The 24,000-nt window shown below is 47.3% G+C and overlaps 1 protein-coding gene across 2 annotated transcripts in view; it reads left to right on the top strand.

Annotated features, from left to right (window-relative positions):
- Positions 1-24,000, top strand: part of cacna1da (calcium channel, voltage-dependent, L type, alpha 1D subunit, a) — a 92,282-nt gene that overhangs the window by 32,140 nt on the left and 36,142 nt on the right. The window contains exons 9-25 of one of the 2 annotated variants that reach the window (XM_053653599.1): positions 1,410-1,576; positions 3,950-4,024; positions 9,708-9,780; positions 9,975-10,001; positions 10,992-11,152; positions 11,275-11,500; positions 11,638-11,845; positions 12,087-12,207; positions 12,452-12,530; positions 16,388-16,424; positions 16,520-16,550; positions 16,664-16,790; positions 17,029-17,158; positions 19,551-19,610; positions 22,843-22,949; positions 23,757-23,844; positions 23,949-24,000. The exon at positions 23,949-24,000 is cut by the window's right edge and continues 56 nt beyond it. In XM_053653599.1, coding sequence (XP_053509574.1) covers positions 1,410-1,576; positions 3,950-4,024; positions 9,708-9,780; positions 9,975-10,001; positions 10,992-11,152; positions 11,275-11,500; positions 11,638-11,845; positions 12,087-12,207; positions 12,452-12,530; positions 16,388-16,424; positions 16,520-16,550; positions 16,664-16,790; positions 17,029-17,158; positions 19,551-19,610; positions 22,843-22,949; positions 23,757-23,844; positions 23,949-24,000 — 1,769 coding nt within the window. The remainder of the gene's footprint in view (positions 1-1,409; positions 1,577-3,949; positions 4,025-9,707; positions 9,781-9,974; positions 10,002-10,991; positions 11,153-11,274; positions 11,501-11,637; positions 11,846-12,086; positions 12,208-12,451; positions 12,531-16,387; positions 16,425-16,519; positions 16,551-16,663; positions 16,791-17,028; positions 17,159-19,550; positions 19,611-22,842; positions 22,950-23,756; positions 23,845-23,948) is intronic. The other variant, XM_053653601.1, reaches the window with a different exon arrangement.

Below are 24,000 nucleotides of genomic sequence, written 5' to 3'. Positions count from 1 at the left end.
CTCGCCGAACTCGGAACTGTGCAGACCATCTCGAGGTCACGAGTCGAGGGGGCGTTTTCTTTTCTTAAAAACGAGGCAGCTGAGATCGGCGTGATCTGACCTTGTCTCTGTACACGTTTAATGACGGGTCGTATATGACAGGACAAGGACGAGGTGGAGCAGCCGTTAAAAGGTGTTCCTCTGTGTGTGGAACGGTACATGGGAAGTACCTGCGAGCAGAAAGGAACGTTTCGAGCAGGAACCGAAGAAGCGTTGAGAAAATCTCTAATGAAATGCGGTGCCTTTATCTCCTGCTGGTGTGGGCGTAACGTTACGCACCTCATGACCATCACACGCTCGCTGACCTCCTCACCTCCCCGCTGTTTCTTTCTCCTTCACTTCCTTTCTCTCCTTCTCCTTTCTCTGCCCTCTTCACTTGACTTTTCTTTTCCTTTTTTTTTTCCCCCCTCTCCTCTACTGATCTTCAATCCTCCCCTTACACACACACACACCGTGTCCTCAGCTGAAATTAATCTCATTGCCCCGGCTTTCAGTTCTCTCAGCGTTTCCTCTCACTGTGGAGACATTAATACTCTTCCTCAAACACACACACACACACACACACACACACACACACATTATCTGGACACACACCAAGTGTGTACTATAGACAAGGGCAAACTGAGGCAGTCAGAGAGACTGTGCGCACACACACACACACACACACTCGTATATAGCAGGGATTCCTATTCTTCGCCTCTTTTGTCTCACAGCGTACTCGATCGGGTCGTTTGAGCGTTTCTGACTCACCGCCGTGACTCGTGTAATCTCATGACTCAGATTAAGTGTGGAGCGCACGTCGTACGCGGCTGGGTGAAGGACGCTTAAAGCCGTGTTCACCGCGTGACCTCTAGCGGGGTGGCTGTTATTAGGAGAAGACGAGCACACCCCCTGCTGGTAGAAACTGGAAGCGAGCTAGGGCGCAGTCCTGTGAAGTGGAGTGCACAACTACCTGACTCTCCTTTCTGTGGAAGGCCAGAGAGACCATGCATTAGCATTTCTGTCGTAGAGGCTCTGGTGCGCAGCGTGTCAGCTGGTATATTTCACCAGGATAAAGGGTCAGGTCTGATTCACAAGCCCAGTTTCTGTGTTTTAATAAACTGTTAAACAATAGTCAGATGGGAGAGGCGAAGAGGACGCCGTGTTCATCATCATCTCGATCTAAATCGTGTATATATATATATATATATATTTTTAGAATTCTGGTTTATGGTGTGCAGTGTGATGGAGAAAATAAATAAGTGCATGCTCATGCTTGTGAACATGCATGTGGACACTCCCTGTGCCGCCGTGTGTGAGTGTGTGTGTGTGTGTGTGTGTGTGCGCACTTATCACTGTGCATTTGTGTGTGTGTGTGTGCGTGAGCATAGTGAGTTCTCTAAGGAGCGAGAGAAGGCGAAGGCTCGTGGAGATTTCCAGAAGCTCCGTGAGAAGCAGCAGATGGAGGAGGACCTGCAGGGCTACCTGGACTGGATCACGCAGGCCGAGGACATCGACCCTGACAACGAGGATGAGGAAGATGGGGGCAAACACAACCGTAGGTCCCCTAACACCCACGCGTCGGACGATTTTTCAATACAACTCGAGTATAGTTGCTTTTTTTTTTTAAAGTATCGAATTTATGTAAACGTATCCATCTAAAGTCGGGTAAATACGAGCGTGACTCGGCCGTTAAGTAACTCGCAGATGCAGTTTAAACGTAAAAAAAGCTCCAGTGTATTGAGCGCCGGCTTCCTGAGCTCCAGACCAGCTGTGCTCGCGTTGTCCTGAGTGCGGGAGGTTGTTGGCTCAGCGTTTAGCAGCGCTGCAGGAGGAAGCGCGCACACGGAAAGAGGAGACGCTGGGCAGAAGAAAAGCCTAATCCAAATCCTCTTTCACAGAGAGCAGATTTACGCAGGCGACGTTCAGACTCGGAGCACACGCACGAGCGTTCACGCTTACACCACGGCTTTATCATCGAACCCACAGGCTTAGAAGTATCTAAGCGACACACGCACCAGCTTGACGCGCCGAGTCGCGTAAAAGTTAAACCACTGCGACTTACGTTCCAGAAATAAACGAGTCCGAACCGTTCCTCTGCTTAGAAAGCACGCCATTACAACTTGTGCTGATGTGATTCCTCGGGCAGTGGTTAGCACTTGTTAGCATGCTGGGGCTCAGCGTTAGCAAAACGTATCACCGGAAACGTATAATCGAGTCCTGAAGCTCCTCGTGAACAGCAGCGTGTAGAAAAACCCCGCGATCGCTGCAGTTTTTCCTCATTCGCGTCTCGTTTCACGAACGCACGGCCGAGCTAGCTAGCTATTTAGCTAGCGGTAAACGTTTCCGTTGCTGCTCTTCTAACGCGCCACGTTTTAGACTGGCAGGACCTGAAACAGATTCCAGTTGATTACATGCAAAAATGAGGAAACTGGAAGACTGAGGAAACTCCTACTTTTGGTCTGCGTCTCACTCAAACAGCAGAAAGGGAATCGGAAGGTCTCGCGACGTTCCTCAGATCCACCTCAGCACGTTAATCCTCTGTGTTGATCATCCTCACCGTGTCTAACTGCCATGGCTTTCATTTTATCATGCCATTACGGACGTTTCCATCCAGAGGTTTTGCAGATTTCACGCTGATTTCGGAGCACTCGGCTACAGACACAACACACACACACACACACACACACCCACACCGTTTACTCCACAAAGCCCAATCCATTCCCGTTCATCGCCTCTGCGTACCCGGATTTTACACCTCATTCAGCGTTTAGATGATTTGTTCAAACTTTTCTTTTTTTTCCATTCAAATTTTCACTTAGGCCTCGTCACGTCACTCTAACTGCGCGAGAGCCGCTCCGTCCCTAATCAGCCTCGTGTAATCCTGTGGCCTTTAATCACCGGCGTTAATTATTCATGCGCTATAACTGCTGGGTGCACTTTTATCTGTCAGGATGGGGGAGTTGTGAAACGCTGAGGATTTCTGAATGAAAACCATGTGGATGGAAACCACATCAGTATTACCACAGTGTTCATCGATGGTTTCTGTAACTAACCTCTCATCTTCCTCTTGTCCCTCTCCAGCACACCAGACCACTCACGCCTGCAGTGTTGCTGTTGTTTATTGTTGTTGTTGTTTATTGTTGTTGTTATTATTAATGTCATGTATGCTTTAAACCCACCGGTGCCCGGCCGCCTCCTCCGTGTCAGCGTCTGTCCATATTTCTGTCCGATTCCAGCTCCTGACTCGTGCTACGTTGAGAAGTACGCATGTGTCAGGGTTGCCAGGTCTCCACAAACCTGAAAAAAAAAACCCCCACAAAAACCCGACAGAACACCGACACCGTAATAAGATAAGTACTTGTTTTAGTCACGTTCCCCTTTATGTCCTCTTTATGTACAACAGAAATGGCTCTGTCGGCTGTAGCTACACTTTCCGCACCGTCCTACACGTTCCCTTTTCACCGTTTGCCGAAACGACGCGACGTTCGTGGGCACCGATTCGGTTCCGTTTCGATTGTTGGCTTCAACACAAGATCCTGTTTTTAAACCGGAAATAAAATAAAAATCCGCCATAGACTTGCTCTCGCGATCTGGTGTAAAAACTGCAACCATGGCAACCCGATTTTCCCCTAATCACACTTCACTAATGTATGGCTGTAACATCTTTAAATATGAAGATGGGTTTTAAAAGAGCAGCAGGTTCATCCGGGGAACGTTCGTCTCGGTACGATGCGATCAGAGTTTATCGCCGATCCGGAGCTGGAATCGTCGCAGACGTTGCAGCGGCTCCTGGAGGCGTGGCTGAAGATCGTCTGTGCTCTAACGATACCCAGCCTCATTACTTGCTCTTCCACTCTTGTGTTGGTGCTGCGTGTGTGTGAATTGGTGCGCTTCCCTGTTGTGTGGCGTGGGCCGGCGGCCGGCGCAGGGGTCACGCTCGCTGACATCATGAACAAGAAGAAGAAAGGGTTAGGCTGGTTCAGTCACTCTTCTGACACTCACGGTAAATCCACACACACTTCCCCCCAAGCAGTGCGACTGTGTGATATGTTGGTAGTGTGTGTGTGTGTGTGTGTGTGTGTGAGGAGGGAGTGTGTTTGGGATAACGCGAGTGTTTGTGTGTGACATCTGGATTAGAATGTGCTTATGTTTATGAGGAAGAAAGAAACACAGGAAGGAGACTACGTGTGTGTGTGTGTGTGTGTGTGTGCATGTTTCTGTGTTTGGTGTTGCTTCACATCTGTAGGAACACCCCCCCTGCCCCCCCCCCCCCTCGCCATTCTGCCTGCTGTTGTCGAGTTCTCTCGTATTTGCTCGCTCACTTGAGTCAGGGTCTGAGATGAACAATCTTCACAACATCTTTTGACATCGTTTTAAACACCAGATCGTTAGAAATGACGCCGCTTCTACTATTCAGGTTGCGAGACTTGTAGATTTTGTGTTTTGCGAGGTCATATTGATGCTAATGCACAATCTAAAATATCAGCGATCGGTGATGATGTCACTACGGCCACTCCGCGGCCTTGTTCCTGCCACGCCCTGACCCGATCACCGTGTGCTCCACCCTGCACGCGACTCACCCGAGTCGCCGTCTGACCCGTGTCTGGTGCGTGTTCATTTCAGGCCCCGCTCAGTTCTGCACTCCATCACGCTCATATCTTCTCACACTGTGCTGTGAAAAACAAGAGATGCAGATTAAACAGGAAGCAAACATTCCCCGATAAAAGCGTTACGTCATCTCTGGAAAAAAAAAAACACAACAACAACCCCGTTTGTTTCTTCTTTTTTTTTTTTCTTCCTCTTTTTAAAAGTGAGAGAATGGGGCCAAAAAGGCTTTCAGCTCAGCAGTTCCTGAAGCCATCTCACACTGTACATCCAACACTGCTGCGTCAGCGCTCAGAGCCAACACCAGGGAGGGAGGGAGAGAAATTTAATAATGAGAGAAAATGAGGGAGAGAGAACACACAGAGAGACGTGAAGAGAAACGAAGCACAAAAGCAAAGGGAAATTCAGTAAAGAGATAAAATGAGAGACAGAGAGAGACGGACACAAAGTGAAAGACGAAGAGAGGGAATGAGAGAAAAGTGAAGAGAAATGAAGGGAGAGAGAGAGAGAGAGCGCATCAGTGATGGGGACAACGAGAGAACAAGAAAAACCCGATAGACAGAAATGATGAAAGTGAGAGATCAAAGTACAGATTCGGGGTGCGAGAGAGAGAGAGAGAGAGAGAGAGAACAAGTAGAAGGGGGAAAAAGGAAAAAAGCAATCTTAATAGAGAGAAGGAAAGAAGAGCAAGAAAGACGAGTGAGACAAAGACAGAAACGGTGAGAGCGAGAAGGAGGAAGAGAGAGAGACAGGAAAGACAGAGAGAGAGGATAAAGAGAGGGAGAATGTGAGAGAGAGAGAGGAAAGACAGAGAGGATAAAGAGAGGGAGAACATGAGAGAGAGACAGGAAAGACAGAGAGAGAGGATAAAGAGAGGGAGAACGTGAGAGAGAGAGAGAGAGAGGAAAGACAGAGAGAGAGGATAAAGAGAGGGAGAACGTGAGAGAGAGAGACAGGAAAGACAGAGAGAGAGGATAAAGAGAGGGAGAACGTGAGAGAGAGAGAGAGAGAGGAAAGACAGAGAGAGAGGATAAAGAGAGGGAGAACGTGAGAGAGAGAGGAAAGACAGAGAGAGAGGATAAAGAGAGGGAGAATGTGAGAGAGAGAGAGGAAAGACAGAGAGAGGATAAAGAGAGGGAGAACGTGAGAGAGAGAGAGAGGAAAGACAGAGAGAGGATAAAGAGAGGGAGAACGTGAGAGAGAGAGAGGAAAGACAGAGAGAGAGGATAAAGAGAGGGAGAACGTGAGAGAGAGAGAGAGGAAAGACAGAGAGAGGATAAAGAGAGGGAGAACGTGAGAGAGAGAGGAAAGACAGAGAGAGGATAAAGAGAGGGAGAACGTGAGAGAGAGAGAGAGAGGATAAAGAGAGGGAGAACGTGAGAGAGAGAGAGAGAGAGAGAGGATAAAGAGAGGGAGAACGTGAGAGAGAGAGAGAGAGAGAGAGGATAAAGAGGGAGAACGTGAGAGAGAGAGGAAAGACAGAGAGAGGATAAAGAGAGGGAGAACGTGAGAGAGAGAGAGAGAGAGAGGATAAAGAGAGGGAGAATGTGAGAGAGAGAGGAAAGACAGAGAGAGGATAAAGAGAGGGAGAACGTGAGAGAGAGAGAGAGAGAGGATAAAGAGAGGGAGAACGTGAGAGAGAGAGAGAGAGAGGATAAAGAGAGGGAGAACGTGAGAGAGAGAGAGGAAAGACAGAGAGAGAGGATAAAGAGAGGGAGAACATGAGAGAGAGAGAGAGAGAGGAAAGACAGAGAGAGAGGATAAAGAGAGGGAGAACGTGAGAGAGAGAGAGAGAGAGGAAAGACAGAGAGAGAGGATAAAGAGAGGGAGAACGTGAGAGAGAGAGAGAGAGAGGAAAGACAGAGAGGATAAAGAGAGGGAGAACGTGAGAGAGAGAGAGAGGAAAGACAGAGAGGATAAAGAGAGGGAGAACGTGAGAGAGAGAGAGAGAGAGGAAAGACAGAGAGAGGATAAAGAGAGGGAGAACGTGAGAGAGAGAGAGAGGAAAGACAGAGAGAGAGGATAAAGAGAGGGAGAACGTGAGAGAGAGAGAGGAAAGACAGAGAGAGAGGATAAAGAGAGGGAGAACGAGAGAGAGAGAGAGGAAAGACAGAGAGAGAGGATAAAGAGAGGGAGAACGTGAGAGAGAGAGAGAGAGGAAAGACAGAGAGAGAGGATAAAGAGAGGGAGAACGTGAGAGAGAGAGAGAGAGAGGAAAGACAGAGAGAGAGGATAAAGAGAGGGAGAACGTGAGAGAGAGAGAGAGAGAGGAAAGACAGAGAGAGAGGATAAAGAGAGGGAGAATGTGAGAGAGAGAGAGGAAAGACAGAGAGAGAGGATAAAGAGAGGGAGAACGTGAGAGAGAGAGAGAGAGGAAAGACAGAGAGAGAGGATAAAGAGAGGGAGAATGTGAGAGAGAGAGAGGAAAGACAGAGAGAGAGGATAAAGAGAGGGAGAATGTGAGAGAGAGAGAGGAAAGACAGAGAGAGAGGATAAAGAGAGGGAGAATGTGAGAGAGAGAGAGGAAAGACAGAGAGAGGATAAAGAGAGGGAGAACGTGAGAGAGAGAGAGAGAGAGAGGATAAAGAGAGGGAGAACGTGAGAGAGAGAGAGAGAGGAAAGACAGAGAGAGAGGATAAAGAGAGGGAGAACGAGAGAGAGAGAGAGAGAGAGGAAAGACAGAGAGAGGATAAAGAGAGGGAGAACGTGAGAGAGAGAGAGAGAGAGGAAAGACAGAGAGGATAAAGAGAGGGAGAACGTGAGAGAGAGAGAGAGAGAGGAAAGACAGAGAGAGAGGATAAAGAGAGGGAGAACGTGAGAGAGAGAGAGAGAGGAAAGACAGAGAGGATAAAGAGAGGGAGAACGTGAGAGAGAGAGAGGAAAGACAGAGAGAGAGGATAAAGAGAGGGAGAACGTGAGAGAGAGAGAGAGAGAGGAAAGACAGAGAGGATAAAGAGAGGGAGAACGTGAGAGAGAGAGAGAGAGAGGAAAGACAGAGAGAGAGGATAAAGAGAGGGAGAACGTGAGAGAGAGAGAGAGAGAGGAAAGACAGAGAGAGAGGATAAAGAGAGGGAGAACGTGAGAGAGAGAGAGAGAGGAAAGACAGAGAGAGGATAAAGAGAGGGAGAACGTGAGAGAGAGAGAGAGAGGAAAGACAGAGAGAGAGGATAAAGAGAGGGAGAATGTGAGAGAGAGAGAGGAAAGACAGAGAGAGGATAAAGAGAGGGAGAACGTGAGAGAGAGAGGAAAGACAGAGAGAGAGGATAAAGAGAGGGAGAACGTGAGAGAGAGAGAGGAAAGACAGAGAGAGGATAAAGAGAGGGAGAACGTGAGAGAGAGAGAGAGAGAGAGGATAAAGAGAGGGAGAACGTGAGAGAGAGAGAGAGAGAGAGGATAAAGAGAGGGAGAACGAGAGAGAGAGAGAGAGAGGAAAGACAGAGAGAGAGGATAAAGAGAGGGAGAACGAGAGAGAGAGAGAGAGAGAGAGAGGAAAGACAGAGAGAGGATAAAGAGAGGGAGAACGAGAGAGAGAGAGAGAGAGAGGAAAGACAGAGAGAGGATAAAGAGAGGGAGAACGTGAGAGAGAGAGAGAGAGAGGAAAGACAGAGAGGATAAAGAGAGGGAGAACGTGAGAGAGAGAGAGAGAGAGGAAAGACAGAGAGAGAGGATAAAGAGAGGGAGAACGTGAGAGAGAGAGAGAGAGGAAAGACAGAGAGAGAGGATAAAGAGAGGGAGAACGTGAGAGAGAGAGAGAGGAAAGACAGAGAGAGAGGATAAAGAGAGGGAGAACGTGAGAGAGAGAGAGAGGAAAGACAGAGAGAGAGGATAAAGAGAGGGAGAACGTGAGAGAGAGAGAGAGAGAGACGGATCTGTATATGTATCCTATCAGGGTTTAACATATAGTTTACTCATTCTCTGTTCCTATACTTATGACTGGTGAGACACACAGCTCCACTCTTCTCACACACACACACACACACACACACACACACACACACACAACTGCTTTTTATCCGATCAGCGCCGTCCTGAGAAAACCTCCAAAGTCAAGTTTAAAAAAAATAAAATAAATAAATAATAACAATAAAAAAGTGAAAACATCCTCCAAAGGTAAGACTGAAACCTAGGGTCTGAGCGGCACGATCAGACGGATCAGACGGATCAGACGAGCTCAGAAGCTTGTGATGAAATGGTTTTCTGATGACGGCGTGATGTTGCATGCTGGGATGCTTTTCTGGGTGCTCAGTGTATCCCAAATGCCAGAGTTCACGTGCAGTCACGGATTTAATCACAGAAACTACTGCTTGATAGTGATCTTCTCAGTGGCCGAGTGTGTGTGTGTGTGCGTGTGTGTGTGTGTGTGTGTGCGCGCTACCTTTAATAAACTGTCAGTGTTAACCTTCTGTTGGTTAACACGGAGGTGTACACTCCAGTGTTAGTAGTCCAGATGTGTGAAGGATCTGAGTAACAGTAAACTCCATAAAGAACGATGGGTTGGACACAATATGTAAATGACTCTTATTATTATTATTATTATTATTATTATTTTGCATGTTCTGTTTGTTCTCGGGAGCCGTGGTGGGTTCAGCGAGCCACCTACTGTTCTTTGTGAGTGTAATGATCTCAGCACTCAGACCCTGGCGTTTGTGGATACATGGTGTGATTTCTAAGGGGGGGAAAAACAAAGTGCCCCCTTTTTCCGCTGACATGGTGCTGCTGCTGCTTACTCCGAGAATATAAACGTTTTTCACTAGTGACTCACGTTTCCACCAAACGCGTGTCAGACACGATCAGGAACGCGTGTGGGAACGTGTGTGGGACGGATCCAGACGCAGCGCCGTGTCTGTGGAAAAGGGCCTCCGCTGTGTTTAGACCACGACTAGACTCCTGCTTCCATGTTAGAGATCTGACCGGTCTAGATCAGACCCTGCTGTGACGCGCGTCCGAGAGCCGGACCGGGGTTTCTTTCGGAAGCGGTAAACGAGGGGACGGTGGTTTCGGGGCAAGTGCGAACATGCGGGTGTGTGTTGTTTTTTCTTTTCTTTCCACGTGTGTGTGACGAGATGTGTGTGACGTTGCAGCGAGTGTTCCGGGGAGCGATACTGAATCTGTCAACACGGAGAAAGATGAAGAGAAATGCTGTGACCCTCTGTGGTAAACACACACACACACACACACACACACACACTTATTGGTACAATGATTCAATCTTCCACTTTGCAGACACTCTTTAGAGTGCATCATGCACATTACTATGTTTGTTTGTTGTTGTTTTTTTAAAAGTCCACGCAGTAAAATTAGGAATAAGGAAAAATAAAAGTCTCACTTGTCGCTTATTTATGTTTCAGTAAGAAAATTTCCAAGTCAAAGTTCAGGTGAGTAAACGAGTCGCACGTCTCTTCCTCTTGCATGCTGCGGCGTTCTGCATGTCCGTGTGTTTTTGTTTTTTTCATGATCTAGTGTAAGTATACATCACGGGATGGTTTTTTTTGTGCTCTTTGATGTGGCTGCGGCTTTTTTCAACGTTCGCACGCACGTGTCCTGCGCGCTCTTTCACGGTGATGTGTGTTGGTGTATGAGACCTTTCAGCTGCACTCATCTTCCACGCACGCGAACCGAAAACGTCCGAAAGCGCCGTGTGATGACGTCACGCGTCAAGACACGCGTCCTGGCCCGGATCTGCGGACAACCTGCGGTCATTTCAGCTTTCAGATTGGTTAGCGTCAGTCGTTCGTTATCGAGGTTAGCCTTGTCTAAACGTGCAGGGGAACAAACTTTTGAGCGGTAGCGAAAACGAGGAGATGCGATTTTTTTTCCAATGCAAACGAGAATTTGAAACGTAATGAACTTAACAGGAAGCTCCCATCTTTTTTTTTGCTTTGCTTGTCGGTCGTCATTTCAGATTCGGATTCGGGGTCAAAGCGAAGGAACGATCCGGAATGAGCCGGACGTGTGTCGGTGTATCGGAGACGTCAGAGTCTGACGTGTCGCCCGTATCGCTACGTCGCGACGCGCTTTTTAAAGACGGCGGTGAAAGGAGGACAACACGACGGCCGAGAAATTAGCGGGGTTTAAGGATATCTTTCAGTCCGTAAACTCCAGAGTTACACGGCTTAACTTCCAGGTCGAGTCTTCTAGTGGATGGTTTAGTTTTAGTTTTAAAAAAAGGTCCCTGTTTTTTTCCGTTTTCAATTATAAACCAAAGACACGCGAGTGAAGCTTACTGTGATGCAGAAATGAGTGATGACGGATCACTCGTTCGTGTTCTCGGTGCGATTCGGTGCGTCCGCATTAAGATTCCGAGCGCCTCCGAGTGTCTGACCCGCTCGTTTCCATGTTCTGACCTCACGTCCTGTTTTTGGCAGTCGGCGCTGGCGTCGCTGGAACAGGTTCTGCCGCAGGAAGTGCCGCTTGGCCGTGAAATCTGTGCCGTTTTATTGGCTGGTGATCATTCTGGTGTTCCTCAATACGCTCACCATTTCATCAGAACACTACAATCAACCGGACTGGCTCACAGAAGTGCAGGGTGAGGACACACACACACACACACACACACACACACACACACACACTCTCAACAACAGCAAGATTCTGATACCCACCTTAATCTCTCTCTCTCTCTGATTGGCTGTGTGTGTGTGTGTTCAGGGGTGGCCAATAAGGTGCTGCTGGGGATGTTCACGACTGAGATGCTGGTGAAGATGTACAGTCTGGGTCTGCAGGCCTACTTTGTCTCGCTCTTTAACCGTTTTGACTGCTTTGTCGTATGCGGCGGAATCATAGAGACGATCCTAGTGGAACTTGATATCATGTCTCCACTCGGCATCTCCGTGCTCCGCTGTGTACGACTCCTGAGGATCTTTAAAGTCACACGGTAAGATATTACAGTGTTAAAAGTTCACGCTTAACCTTCAGTGGTTTATATCTCGCATCATCATCATCATCATCATCATCATCACCTGCACAGCTGTGGCGTATCGGTAAGGAATAAACCCCTCCGTGTCTGTGCAGTCACTGGGCGTCTCTCAGTAACCTGGTGGCATCTCTGCTGAACTCGCTGAAGTCCATCGCCTCGCTGCTGCTCCTGCTCTTCCTCTTCATCATCATCTTCGCTCTGCTCGGGATGCAGGTGTTCGGCGGCAAGTTCAACTTCGACGACATACACAAAAAGCGGAGCAGCTTCGACAACTTCCCCCAGGCCATGCTGACGGTCTTTCAGGTGTGTGTGTGTGTGTGTGTGTGTAATATAATAATATATAAATAATATGACAAATAACTCGCCTCAAAACAAACACCCATCATCCTTCACTAATGAGGCTGGATAACACGGATCAGCTGATTCAAACGTCACGTTCATTTTGATGATGAAGAGATCGAGACTTTTGGACACTGAGTGCATTACCATTAGCATATCTGTGGTGTGTGTGTGTGTGTGTGTGTGTGTGTGTGTTTCATCTCAGATTCTGACCGGTGAAGACTGGAACCAGGTGATGTACGACGGCATCATGGCGTACGGCGGCCCTTCATCGTCGGGGATGATCGTGTGCCTTTACTTCATCATCCTCTTTGTCTGTGGAAACTGTATCCACTTCCTGTTTATCTGAAAAAATACAAACAAACAATTAATACTCTGTGTAACTTGTTTAAGGCTAATTCCTGGCTTTGTAATGTGAATTATATGGAGAAAAAAAAGTTCACTGTGGTATTATTATTATTATTATTATTATTATTATTATTTACAGTGCCGTATTATGTCACGTGTGCTCTGGAGTGTGTGTCACACTGTAGCTCGGGTGTGGTTTCCTTGACCAGTGTCCCAATCCAGACATCCTGCTGAACGTGTTCTTGGCCATCGCCGTGGACAACCTGGCGGGCAGTGGTTCGCTCAGTTCTAAGAAGAGAACGTAAATGCTAAACGCGCACACGAGCAAAGCTGATCCAATAACACGAGCCTCCTTCAGCGTTAATGCAGATGCAGTGCAACGGCACAATCAGCTTTATTATCGTTATGCTTATACCACAGCGCGTGGTCGAATTCTCAGATCTGATTGGTCAGAAGGTGTGCTCATAATATAATACGTTAGTGTTTCTATAGCAACAGCTCACACAAAGGAGGTCCTAACGACAGCGCCTCGTAACGGTCGCGGCGCCTCGCAACGGTCGCGGCGCTTGGTAACTGTCCCGGCGCTCCGTAACGTTTCCCTTTTTTTGGAAATGGAAGCTGCATATTTTGAGAGAGCGAATAAAGAAAGGGCTGGTGAGGGAACGATTGTGTATAGCTGCTATAACACAAGCGATAACAGGAACTAACTTGTCTCTCGGACGTTTCACAACATTACATCTAAATAGAAAACTTTAAAACGTGCGCCGTCTCATTCATAAATAAATGAAACGTCGGAACTGTTGGCAAATTGCTGTGGAATAACACGTTCCAGCATGTACTGTGATGCCAAAACAATCCACTTCAGGGTGGATTATGTTCGTACAACTGCACGGTGGGAGGGAGAAACGGGGGGGGGGGGCATAGAGAGAGACAGATAGGGAGAGACAGAGACAGAGAGAGAGACAGATAGGGAGAGAGAGAGACAGATAGGGAGAGAGAGAGACAGAGAGGGAGCGATAGGGAGAGAGAGAGACAGATAGGGAGAGAGAGAGACAGATAGGGAGAGAGAGAGACAGAGAGGGAGAGAGAGAGACAGAGACAGATGGGGAGAGAGAGAGGCAGATGGGGAGAGAGAGACAGAGAGGGAGAGAGAGAGACAGAGAGGTAGCGATAGGGAGGGAGAGCTTTCCAGCACCTTCCACAAGTATTCACGTTCACCCGGTCAAAAGCCTTTTCCTGATCTGATTGTCTAGTTTATTTAAGAAACTCATTGTCTCCACTGCACTGGTGGGAGCATACACACAAATAAAAACAAAACTCTCATCCTCATAAAGAGCTCTTACTTTTAAACGCCTCTCATTTAAAACCTCTACTGTATAAGAGCTGGGAATAAAATCTCCAGCAAGCACTAGGGCAACCCCACCACTAACTGATGTATTGTGACTCTAAATGGCCAGCCCAGCCGACTCCTTCATCCGGCTAGTAGCATTGTTAACATCACTATGTGTTTCCTGTAACGCCGCTACATCAGTACGCTTCCGCTTTAATAACAACCTTACACGCTCTTCGTGTTGCCCCGTTAACGTTTACACGTGCAACACGAATCCCAGTCATGAGAACAAAGTGTAGATAAAACAAGCAGATGATACAACCCATTCTGATTAAATCACACCAGACACTCTCCTGGTCATCATCGGAAGCTTCTCTGCTTACTTTAGTGATCAGTTTCTTCAGTCGAAAGATTTCCGTGTCAATAAAAGCTCCTTCTCTTCTCAAATGTTTGACGTCGTGAATAAACTGCTTCAGATCTGGGAAATGCTCTCCTACTACAACGTTCTTTTGCCACTTGGGGCTTCTTAAGAACTCTTTAATGTCCTCAGCACGGTATCTCGCTTCTCGCTGTTCTTCCTGAGAGCCAAAAACAGAATCTGACACGTGATCATCGCGGTCTGATTCTTTTTTTTTTTTGGCCTGTTTGCTCCCTTGTCCCTTACCTCGTTTTTTCCTCTTGTTTGGTATTTTAAACATGGGTTCGTCCTCCACCTCCACGTCTCCCCCGTCCCCCTGCCTCGGCGTAGTGACTGGTGCTTCTGAGCGACCGCTCTGCACCCCGGTACCCGCCTCTGCCAGCGCAGCTATCTCCAGCACTGCGCCAGAATCCACTGTGCCTTTATCGGTCCAGCAAGGTTTCTCCTGGTCCAGTTCGGCCAAGCAAGGCCGCTCCGGAGCCAGTTCAGGCAAGCAGGGCTCCTCTGGGGTCGGTGTAGCCCTCGTGGGTTCCTGGGCTGCAGGCTGGGATTGGGGTTCGCTCTCACCGGGCTCTGGTGCAGCAGCATCTCCGGGGCATTCAGCAGCAGGCTGAGATGCAGCCGCAGGGGGAACGGCTCCAGCAGGCCCAGCTACGTCCTGCCCCGGTCGCTCAGAAACACCGGGGTCGCTCTGTCTCTCAGGACAGCCCCGGACAAGACGTCCTATTTTACCACATTTAAAACATTTCATATCTGCGTCCGAAGATACCGAAATGCTGTAGCCGTAACCTTCTACACTTGATTTAAACACTAGGATTAGATCTTCTGCTCCATCCTTCAGAATCATACAAACCATTCTCCTAAAAGACACCGAGTGTGGAACCAGTGGGGACTTACAGCCAAGGGGGGTTTTCTTTATGGGGGAGACCAGTCGAGCGTATCTAGACAGTTCTTTCGATATCATCTCATCGGAGATAAAAGGAGGGACGTCAGACAGTATGATCTTTTTGGATGGGGAACTGAGGGAAGAATCCATCGTAAGTTCATTGTTAAGTACGACTCCTTTCTGGACGAGCTTGTTTGCCCTATCGACGTCGTCCACAAACACTACGATCGCAGTGTTCATGCGGGAGGCAGAGACAGTGTTCTCATGCCCCACCACCTCTCCTATCGCTAACACACACTCCTCCACACTCGCCCTGCACACCAGCCTCACACCGTGCCGGCGAGTCAAACTCTCACACGGAGCCGCCATGCTCGGAGCCGCCATGCTCCTCCGCCGCGACACGCACGCACACACGCACGCACTTGCTCGCTTTCACACTCGTTCACACAAGAAAGTCATTAATCCGATATGTTTACACGGAAAAAATTGCATTAAATCATGAAAAAAGTCACTCGACAAGCCACACTCACTCCGCTACCGTGCATGTGCATAGACAGAGAGGGAGAGACAGAGAGAGAGAGGGGGAGAGGGAGAGACAGAGAGGGAGAGAGAGAGACACACAGAGGGAGAGAGGGAGAGAGAGAGACACACAGAGGGAGAGAGAGGGGGGGGGAGGGAGAGACAGAGAGGGAGAGAGAGAGACACACAGAGGGAGAGAGAAAGACACACAGAGGGAGAGAGAGAGACACAGAGGGAGAGAGAGATAGAGAGAGAGACACAGAGGGATAAAGAGAGCGAGGCAGACAGAGAGGGAGAGAGAGAGAGACAGAGGGAGAGGGAGAGACAGAGAGGGAGAGAGAGTCAGAGAGAGGGGGAGAGGGAGAGAGAGAGAGGGAGAGAGAGTCAGAGAGAGGGGGAGAGGGAGAGACAGAGAGGGAGAGAGAGTCAGAGAGAGGGGGAGAGAGAGTCAGAGAGAGGGGGAGAGGGAGAGACAGAGAGGGAGAGAGAGTCAGAGAGAGGGGGAGAGGGAGAGAGAGAGAGGGGGAGAGAGACAGAGATGGAGAGAGAGACAGAGGGAGAAAGGGGGGAGAGAGAGAGAGGGGGGGGGAGACAGAGAGAGGGAGAGAGAGTCAGAGAGAGACGGAGAGAGAGTCAGAGAGAGAGGGAGAGAGAGTCAGAGAGAGAGGGGGAGAGAGGGGGAGAGAGGGGGAGAGACACACAGCATGTCATTTGGAGTTTGTTTCAGCTCAGGATGTGTAGAGGAAGGTTTTTGCGGAGCCGAGTGTTTATACACGTTCAGTGCAGAGACAATAATAGTTAGGCCACTTTTTTTGGTTTCCCAAAATGCATACTCTTGCACTGCATTGTTGCAGGTGTTTATCTGTGTGTGCGCGTGAGTGTGCGCGTGTGTGTGCGCGTGTGCGCGCGTGTGTGCGCGCGTGTGTGTGTGTGTGTGTGTGTGTGTGTGGGCGCATGCGATGTGTGCATTCTCACGTTTCAATCTTTTCAATCTTCTCTTTCAAGTGATGTCAGGCTAGATGATGATGAAGAAGATTTCAAGGTAAATGTTCTGACCTGTAAGTGTGTGTGTGTGTGTGTGTGTGTGTGTGTGTGTGTATCCACTCTGTTTAAGTGCTTTTGTTTGTACACTCTCAGGTTCCAGTTGAAGATGAGAAGGAGAATGCAGGTAGAGTGGTGTGCGTAGCTACATATGCATTTTGGTGTGTGTGTATGTGTCTCAGATCTCACAGGCTGTCTTATCACTGTGTGTGTGTGTGTGTGTGTGTGTGTGTAAAACAGAAGAGGAGGAGGATGAAGGGGAGGCTCCATCAGGGCCTCGTCCCACCATTGCAGAGCTATTGAAGAAAGAGAAGGTCATACCGATACCAGAAGGCACCGCCTTCTTCATATTCAGCAAAACAAACCCGTATGTATCTCTCTCTCTCTCTCTCTCTCTCACACACACACACACACACACACACACACACACAGTCTGTAGCAGACATGAAATAAGTGTAATGTTATTATATAGGAGTGCATCTCCTCCATTTCCACCACTGTGTACATGCACAAATATGTGCACCAGTGGTTTCTACACAAGTTTTTTTTTTTAGTTTATTTCATTGTGTGTGTGTGTGTGTGTGTGTGTGTGTGTGTGTGTGTAGGCTTCGTGTTTTCTGCCACAAGATAATAAACCACCACCTCTTCACCAACCTCATCCTCGTCTTCATAATGCTCAGCTCAGTCTCCCTCGCCGCCGAGGATCCAATCAGAAACCACTCTTTCCGCAACATTGTAAGTCTGCACACACACACACACACACACACACACACACACAATTCTTATTCAGACACATTTTATGCTTGATTTTGTTGCAGTAATTGATCAGTGATCAGTTCGCTGCTTATGTAATTGATTATTTTTGTAAAATTTCATTTATTTCAGGGTTTCTAATTCACCGTCTCTGTAAATTGTGTGTTTATAGAATACGCAAAAAACTTTTTACAATTTGTTGAGCGTTAAAAAAAAAAAGAAAAAGTGTAAAGTTAAATGTCTGATCCTGTTTTTATTATTATTATTATTATTATTATTATTATTATTATTTCCAGCATCTTGTCTGATAACCCTTTACTGTTCCAGAATCATGTAGATTTTAGAATTATATATATATATATATATATATATATGTATATCGGATTACACATGAACGTATATTAAATACAGAGTCTTGAGGACTTTGTGCTCATCTGAAGATACCGTAGGTAAAACAACAACAACAACTCTTTGTCTAGATGCGTTAAACTCTCGGATTTATTAACTACCGTTAAACCGGTAGTTACGAGAGTGAAGAAGGTACGTCCGGACGTGCCGACGGTTCCCGGGAGTGTGAAGGGTTAAAGAAAATCGTTTGCATTAATATACGTGAATATATGAAGTATGTACACAGCGGTATCACCTGTTTAAATAGTTTAAATAACACGGAACTGGTTCCAGGTGGAATCGGAAACTCGGCCGTGCTGAGAAGGGCGAGTCCGGTGACGTCTGCTCACCCTCACAGCTGTAGTTTTGTTTCCAATACAATAATAATCATGATCGAGGTTTGTGATGTCGAGTAGTGTTCTTGTCAGGAAAGTACAGACCCTGTTTACACTCACTCATTTCACGCGTCTCGAACCCCGACTGCGTCCTGGCCGCGTTTCAACCAGCGTCTCCAGTCAGGCGGGCTGAAATCCGACAGCTGTGCTTCTCGTTACTATGCGGATCGTCTCATTAGATCCCAGCGCCGACGGTCGGTTGGTTCCCTTCACCTGGTGATACGGGGACTGATGTGTAGAAGTTCAAGTCCTTTCATGTAGTTTGACTTTTCAACTCATTCTCCAGCTGTTCTAGCTGCGGGCCCAAATACTCTGGTCATGGGTACTGGAGGGAACTGGCATTGGTCTTCCAGTAAGCATTTCATGTGGGGTCAAATGTGTGCTACGGTTCCTTGGGCATCTCTCATGCTCATCAGGACAAGGCCTAACGCTGCTCCCCGGGTCCACCCAGTGTCCTGACAGGCTTGCTCCATTTCTACTAGTCCCACAGATTGGGGTGATACACACAGGAGAGAGTATGTGTGATGCCCAGTTGTTTGTTTAGGTAGCTATTTACAAAATGGCCGCCATTGTCCGAGCTAATCGTTTTAGGTATGCCAACTCTTGGAATTACTTAAACATTTAGCAACTCTGTGCGAAAGGCCGTTTTTAAAATTTAATAAGTAGCAATGTCAGTGTTCACGGCATGAATACCCATGCCTCGCCTGTTTGGAGACGTTCAGGTCGTTAAGCGTGGCTCGGAGAGACGGGTATGTTAATGACCGTCTCCCAGACAGCCTTGTTGAATTGTGGCTTTTGATTGGTCGGAAAATTAGTAGATAAATTTTTATATAGCAGCAGCTCTGACAGAAAAGTTGCAAGGTTTTATTAACGTGCGCGTTCCTGACCCGTGTTCGTTTCTATAGTAACAGCCAGTTCACATGGACGCGTCTGATGACAAACTACAGGATTAAAAATAAAAACATGTCTAATCGTCGCTACGGGGAGGTTTATTTAGCGTGTGTGGAAGGAGTCTCCAGTGGCGGCACTTTATCACCCTGTCACGAGTTTTCGAACATCTTTGTTCAGCGTTTCTGTTTCTTTGAGAGACAAAGAGACGCTGGTGGTAGTATGGTATGAGAGAACGGGAACTTACTCGTTTCACAGAGGTTCCACAACGTTACCGTGTAACGATAAATGGTTACCATGACGACATGTCATCCTGTCGTAAAAACGAACGAAGGAACAAACAAAAACAAGATATTGTAATGGTTGCGGTGATGTAAGTGGAATAAAACACGTGGGTGGGCTTTAACAGGTGCTAAAACTCATTATTTGACTATAACAGCAGGTCTGTAGTGTGTCTCTGCGTGTTCGGTGCGTTTATGCGTTTTGTTTTCGTTATAATCCTGTCGCGCGGTCCCCTGTGATGAGCGAGTGTAAACGGGGTCCCGCTGTACGATCAAATGAACGACTCTCACTGCACGATGTAATAAGTCCTGATAACAGGCTGTTAGAAATGATAAGTCGTGATAACTGGCTTGTGTTGCGTTCTCCGTGCGGTTTTCTCGCCCTGATGCCGTTGTTAAACGTGTTACCATTGCTCTTTGCAGATACTTGGTTACGTTGACTATGCCTTCACAGCTATCTTTACTGTAGAGGTCATGTTGAAGGTAAAGTCTGCGTTGCATGCCTGTGCCGTGCGTGTGTGTGTGTGTGTGTGTGTTGAATAACGCTGTAACCGTCTGATTTATTTCAGGTCCTAGGCTATGCAGATTATGTCTTCACTAGTCTGTTTACATTTGAGATTGTTTTGAAGGTAACCTCCCGAACAGTGCGCACGGCGTACCTGCATCCTCCACCCGTGTGTCGCCTGCTCGAGCTGCAACCCGCCTGAACGCGTTCAGTTCTTTTCTTTTTGTTTCTCTCCCGAGACCCTGTTTAAAAAGAAGAAAAGAAAAGAAAAAGCAAACCATATAAAGCCCTCAGTAGAACATCCTGCTTCATCCACGAGAGTAGTCAGGCTTTAATCAGCTCTGGAGAAGTTTGGAAGTCATTATTTCTTCAGACCTGCCAACCCCGCAGTATCTTTTCAATACAGTTCTTTCACAACTCACTTGTTTAAAGGAGAAACCGCAGTGTGTGTGTGTGTGTGTGTGTGTGTGTGTGTGTATACAGGGTTTTACGGTAACCACCAGGTGCTTGGATGGAAAAAAGCTCCACTGGTTTAGTTACGACGCAAGACACTATAAAGCTTCCACGCACTGAAACGGACCAGCGGCAGCTTTATTTTCCTCGACGCAGCTGGTGGTTACCGTAAAACCCCCGATATACTCGCACTCCACTTTCCACCACTACAGACACTAATGCCGGTCTGACGTCAAGCACACGCTGCGAGAATTTATTTCACGTTTACGGGAAAGCGAGAGCAAAAAATCCTTCAACGAGAAAGTCAAGCTGAGACGAGAGATCACTCGTGTGAGACGGGGAGGAAGGGGGGCGGGGCTTCCGGAGAGTTCAGAACACCTGCGCAACTAGGGCTGGGCGATATTTCGATATGATATTGATATCATGATGAATGATTACGCGATATACTTTTCTGAGATATCGCTGGTATGGTGATGTAATTTTTTTTTTTTAAATAGTTCTAAATTAAACGGTGCTGAATGGACGCTGTTGATTTGAGGTCAGTTTTTAAAAAACGTAATCTTTACCTTTGTAGGCATTAAAGAAAAGTATCGTCAAACTCAGTTTAACGTTTTTTTTTTGTTTCGTTTTGTCTTGTTTTTGTTTATTTTACTACCGTTTTGCGGACAGTTTGTTAGCTAAATTATATATCGTGATCCGCATCGTGTAGCGTAGAAATGTCGCAACTGTCGATCATTCCACTTTGACATATTGATTGGCTTAAAATGAGCTCCTGTGTAAAAATGTGTAAAGGTTGGCAGGTCTGCAGCTCCTCTGTGAACTGAAACGTGAACAGAAGGATAACCTGAATAAAAGTATGTAGCTACATATACATAGCTATATATATAAATATATATACGACGATGGTACATATTTGCGTACACATTGCTTTGACCGACACTGGGTTAAAACAAACACATCAACCCCCTGGCAGCCAGAGCTTAGTCCATGACCTCATAACTGATTAACTGCATGAAACAGGGAGCAGAAACAACCATGCTCCGGCAGCGCATGGATCAGAGTATACAGCGCATGAATGCAGCATGTCCTCCACACCCACAGGGGGCAGCACAGTACCCTTATAATTCCACTGCGCTGAAGCTTTAAATGACATCTGCCTGTGTTTCAGTACGCTTTCATCAACTTCCCATCGTCATTAGGAGGTGCGCGGTACCTTTTTACGCACAGGAGGTTGATGATGGCGTGCTAACAGTGATTTTATTTGGAAGAAGATGCCCAGCGTAGTACTGACCTGAGACCAGTCTCCTTTATCTGAACCCCACTCTGGGCCATCATACAGTAAGAATCAATGTGACAGTGCTCCCAGATCGGCCGTTTGGGGTCTCTGAGGTCTGCTGCATTGACATGCGCTGTATAACCGCCTCCTCTGAGCTTTTGTTGTTGTTCTGGCTGCTGTACTCCGTGAATGCACGTGGCACGGCTGAGTTCTGCCCTGTCTCTCTGTCATGTTTGGAGACTGACAGGGTGCGATGTGATTACAGCACACATGAATGTGGTCGCAAGAGGGCTCTCACTTAGCTACCTTCCTTCTCTCCTTCTTCGGCTCTTGGCTCCTCCGCCATCAGCTTGGTGAAACGAACCGCATGTTGCATCGCCCGGTCCTCTCGCCCGGCACGCTCTCGAACGAACCTCTTACGAACACATTCATGCTGAGAAGGATGTGAGGGTTTGGCTTTGGAGCCTTAACTTCAGGCTTTAGCATCCTGCTCTGATTGCATCACCCTTGAACTACTAGTAAATGTCCATGAGTGTGTACATGTAACAATTTAAGTGTGTATTTAAGGACTCTATTTATGTGAGCATGGCACAAATCCAAAATTAAGACACGATACAGTTCTATTCTTGGTATTTTTGGTGACTAGCAGGTCACGTGTAATCGGAGCAGCTCTCCTCGTGCCCTTTAGAACCCCTGTGTGCACTGGCAGCCGGACGCAGCGACGTCTTCCTAATGATAAATGGTTAGATTTCATTTACAGATGCCAAAGTGATCGTTTAGCGGTAGATAAATAAATAAAATCTCACTCTTTATGTCTGTGGCGGAAAATTTCATCATATTGACCTTTTACTGGTTAACATCGATGATTAATTTATGCCTGTAAATAAGAAAGTTTGCAGTGATCACGTCTCGTTTCGCACCGGCGCTTCACGTTGCCACTTTTGGCGAGGCGTGTTGTGAATTTGAAGTAGGGAGAACGAACTTTGGGGGGGGGGCGGGGCAAGTAAAATCTCTATGAAAGCCTGTGCAAGCTACATCCTTCCGGCCCTGGAGCTAGTCTCTGCCCTGATGAGCTCAATAATTGACATAAATGTATGCGATGTGATAAACCGCCACGGAGGATCCGCTACCGAAGCTGTGCTGGTTTACATTTAGAAAACTATAATCGCCTGACTACGTGCAGTTCTCCGTACATTTATTGCCTGCTCTGGTTCTGTGCATAATAACACTCGAGCTGTCTGATTCACTTTTAGTAACCAAAATATTGTTCTTATTTGTAACAGATAAAAGAATTCGGTGAACAGAAAACACTGCCTTCGCCTGCACATGAAATAGAGTCCTAAATGTGTTCGGTGTACATGTACGAGAGAGAGAGAGAGAGAGAGAGAGAGAGAGAGAGAGGTGTGAAATGAGTGCATGTGTTCTACACCGTGTTCCCTCCGAAGCGGATGTCTGCTGAACTCTTCCTCCTCACCTCACAGATGATGACATTCGGAGCGTTTCTCCACAAGGGGGCGTTCTGCAGGAACTACTTCAACTTGCTGGACCTGCTGGTGGTCGGCGTGTCTCTGGTGTCATTTGGGATACAGTGAGTTCGAGTTGCACTTCCCCGCACACCGATTCCACGACACTTTCGTCTTTCCCCTTGCTAGCATGTAGCTAACGCGTTACAATCAATACTTAGGCTGGCGATGTACAGGTGCGTCTCAAAAAATGTGAATATCGTGGGAAAAGTTCATTTTTTCAATTCAGAAAGTGGAACTTTCATAGATTCTGGATTCGTCACACGTGAAGTGAAATATTCCGAGCCTTTTTTTTGTTTTGTTTTGTTTGATCAACAATCCAGTGTCTCAAAAAACTTATAGGTTTGTATTATAGATTCTTTATTTGAATATTCCGAGCTACTGGGCTGTTGATTCCCGTGAGCCGTAAGCCGCAATCATCGAGATTAAAAAAATCTCTCAATCCAGAAACGAGCACAAATAAGACTAGGGGTTCAATTAGCACAAAAGTAATGGCACGCTATAAAGGGAGGAGGAGTTAGTGTGCGTCCGTGGCCTTTCATGGAGTTTAGTGGGAGTGGCCAGACGTAAATCGGCTGTGCCGTGAACACGCTTGGTCATTTACGGGGCGTTGGCATTTATTAACATGCGCACTTGAGGATGAAGAAAATCAGCATCAGGAAACATCTCTAAATCTGGTGGGAACGTGACCCACACACTTTTAGACACACCTTTACTGCATGGCCCGTTCATGTCCTCGTGTCATAGACCCATAGTCGGGTGTTGAGCTCAAGTCTGTTTATTATTTGTAAAATTTGCTGCAGTATCATCAGTTTTGGCCACATCCTGCGTGTGACTGTGTGTGAGTGATTATGAGTGTGTTTGTTACGCAGATCTTCGGCGATCTCTGTGGTGAAGATTCTGCGTGTACTGAGAGTGTTGAGGCCCCTCAGAGCCATCAACAGGGCCAAAGGACTTAAGGTGCGTAGATGTCCGTGATCCTAAAGCGAATAAATGAAGTGGCGTTTGTCTGGTGCAGCGGAGGGCACTTCATATCTGAAGATTTGATTATTCTCTCTGGGCAGAACGTGGTCCAGTGTGTGTTTGTGGCCATCAGGACTATCGGGAACATCATGA

This window comes from Ictalurus furcatus, chromosome 21 (assembly GCF_023375685.1).
Source record: "Ictalurus furcatus strain D&B chromosome 21, Billie_1.0, whole genome shotgun sequence".
Classification (NCBI taxonomy): Eukaryota; Metazoa; Chordata; class Actinopteri; order Siluriformes; family Ictaluridae; genus Ictalurus; species Ictalurus furcatus.
Note: the sequence above shows the minus strand (reverse complement) of the source record. Positions and strands in the feature narration are given on the sequence as shown.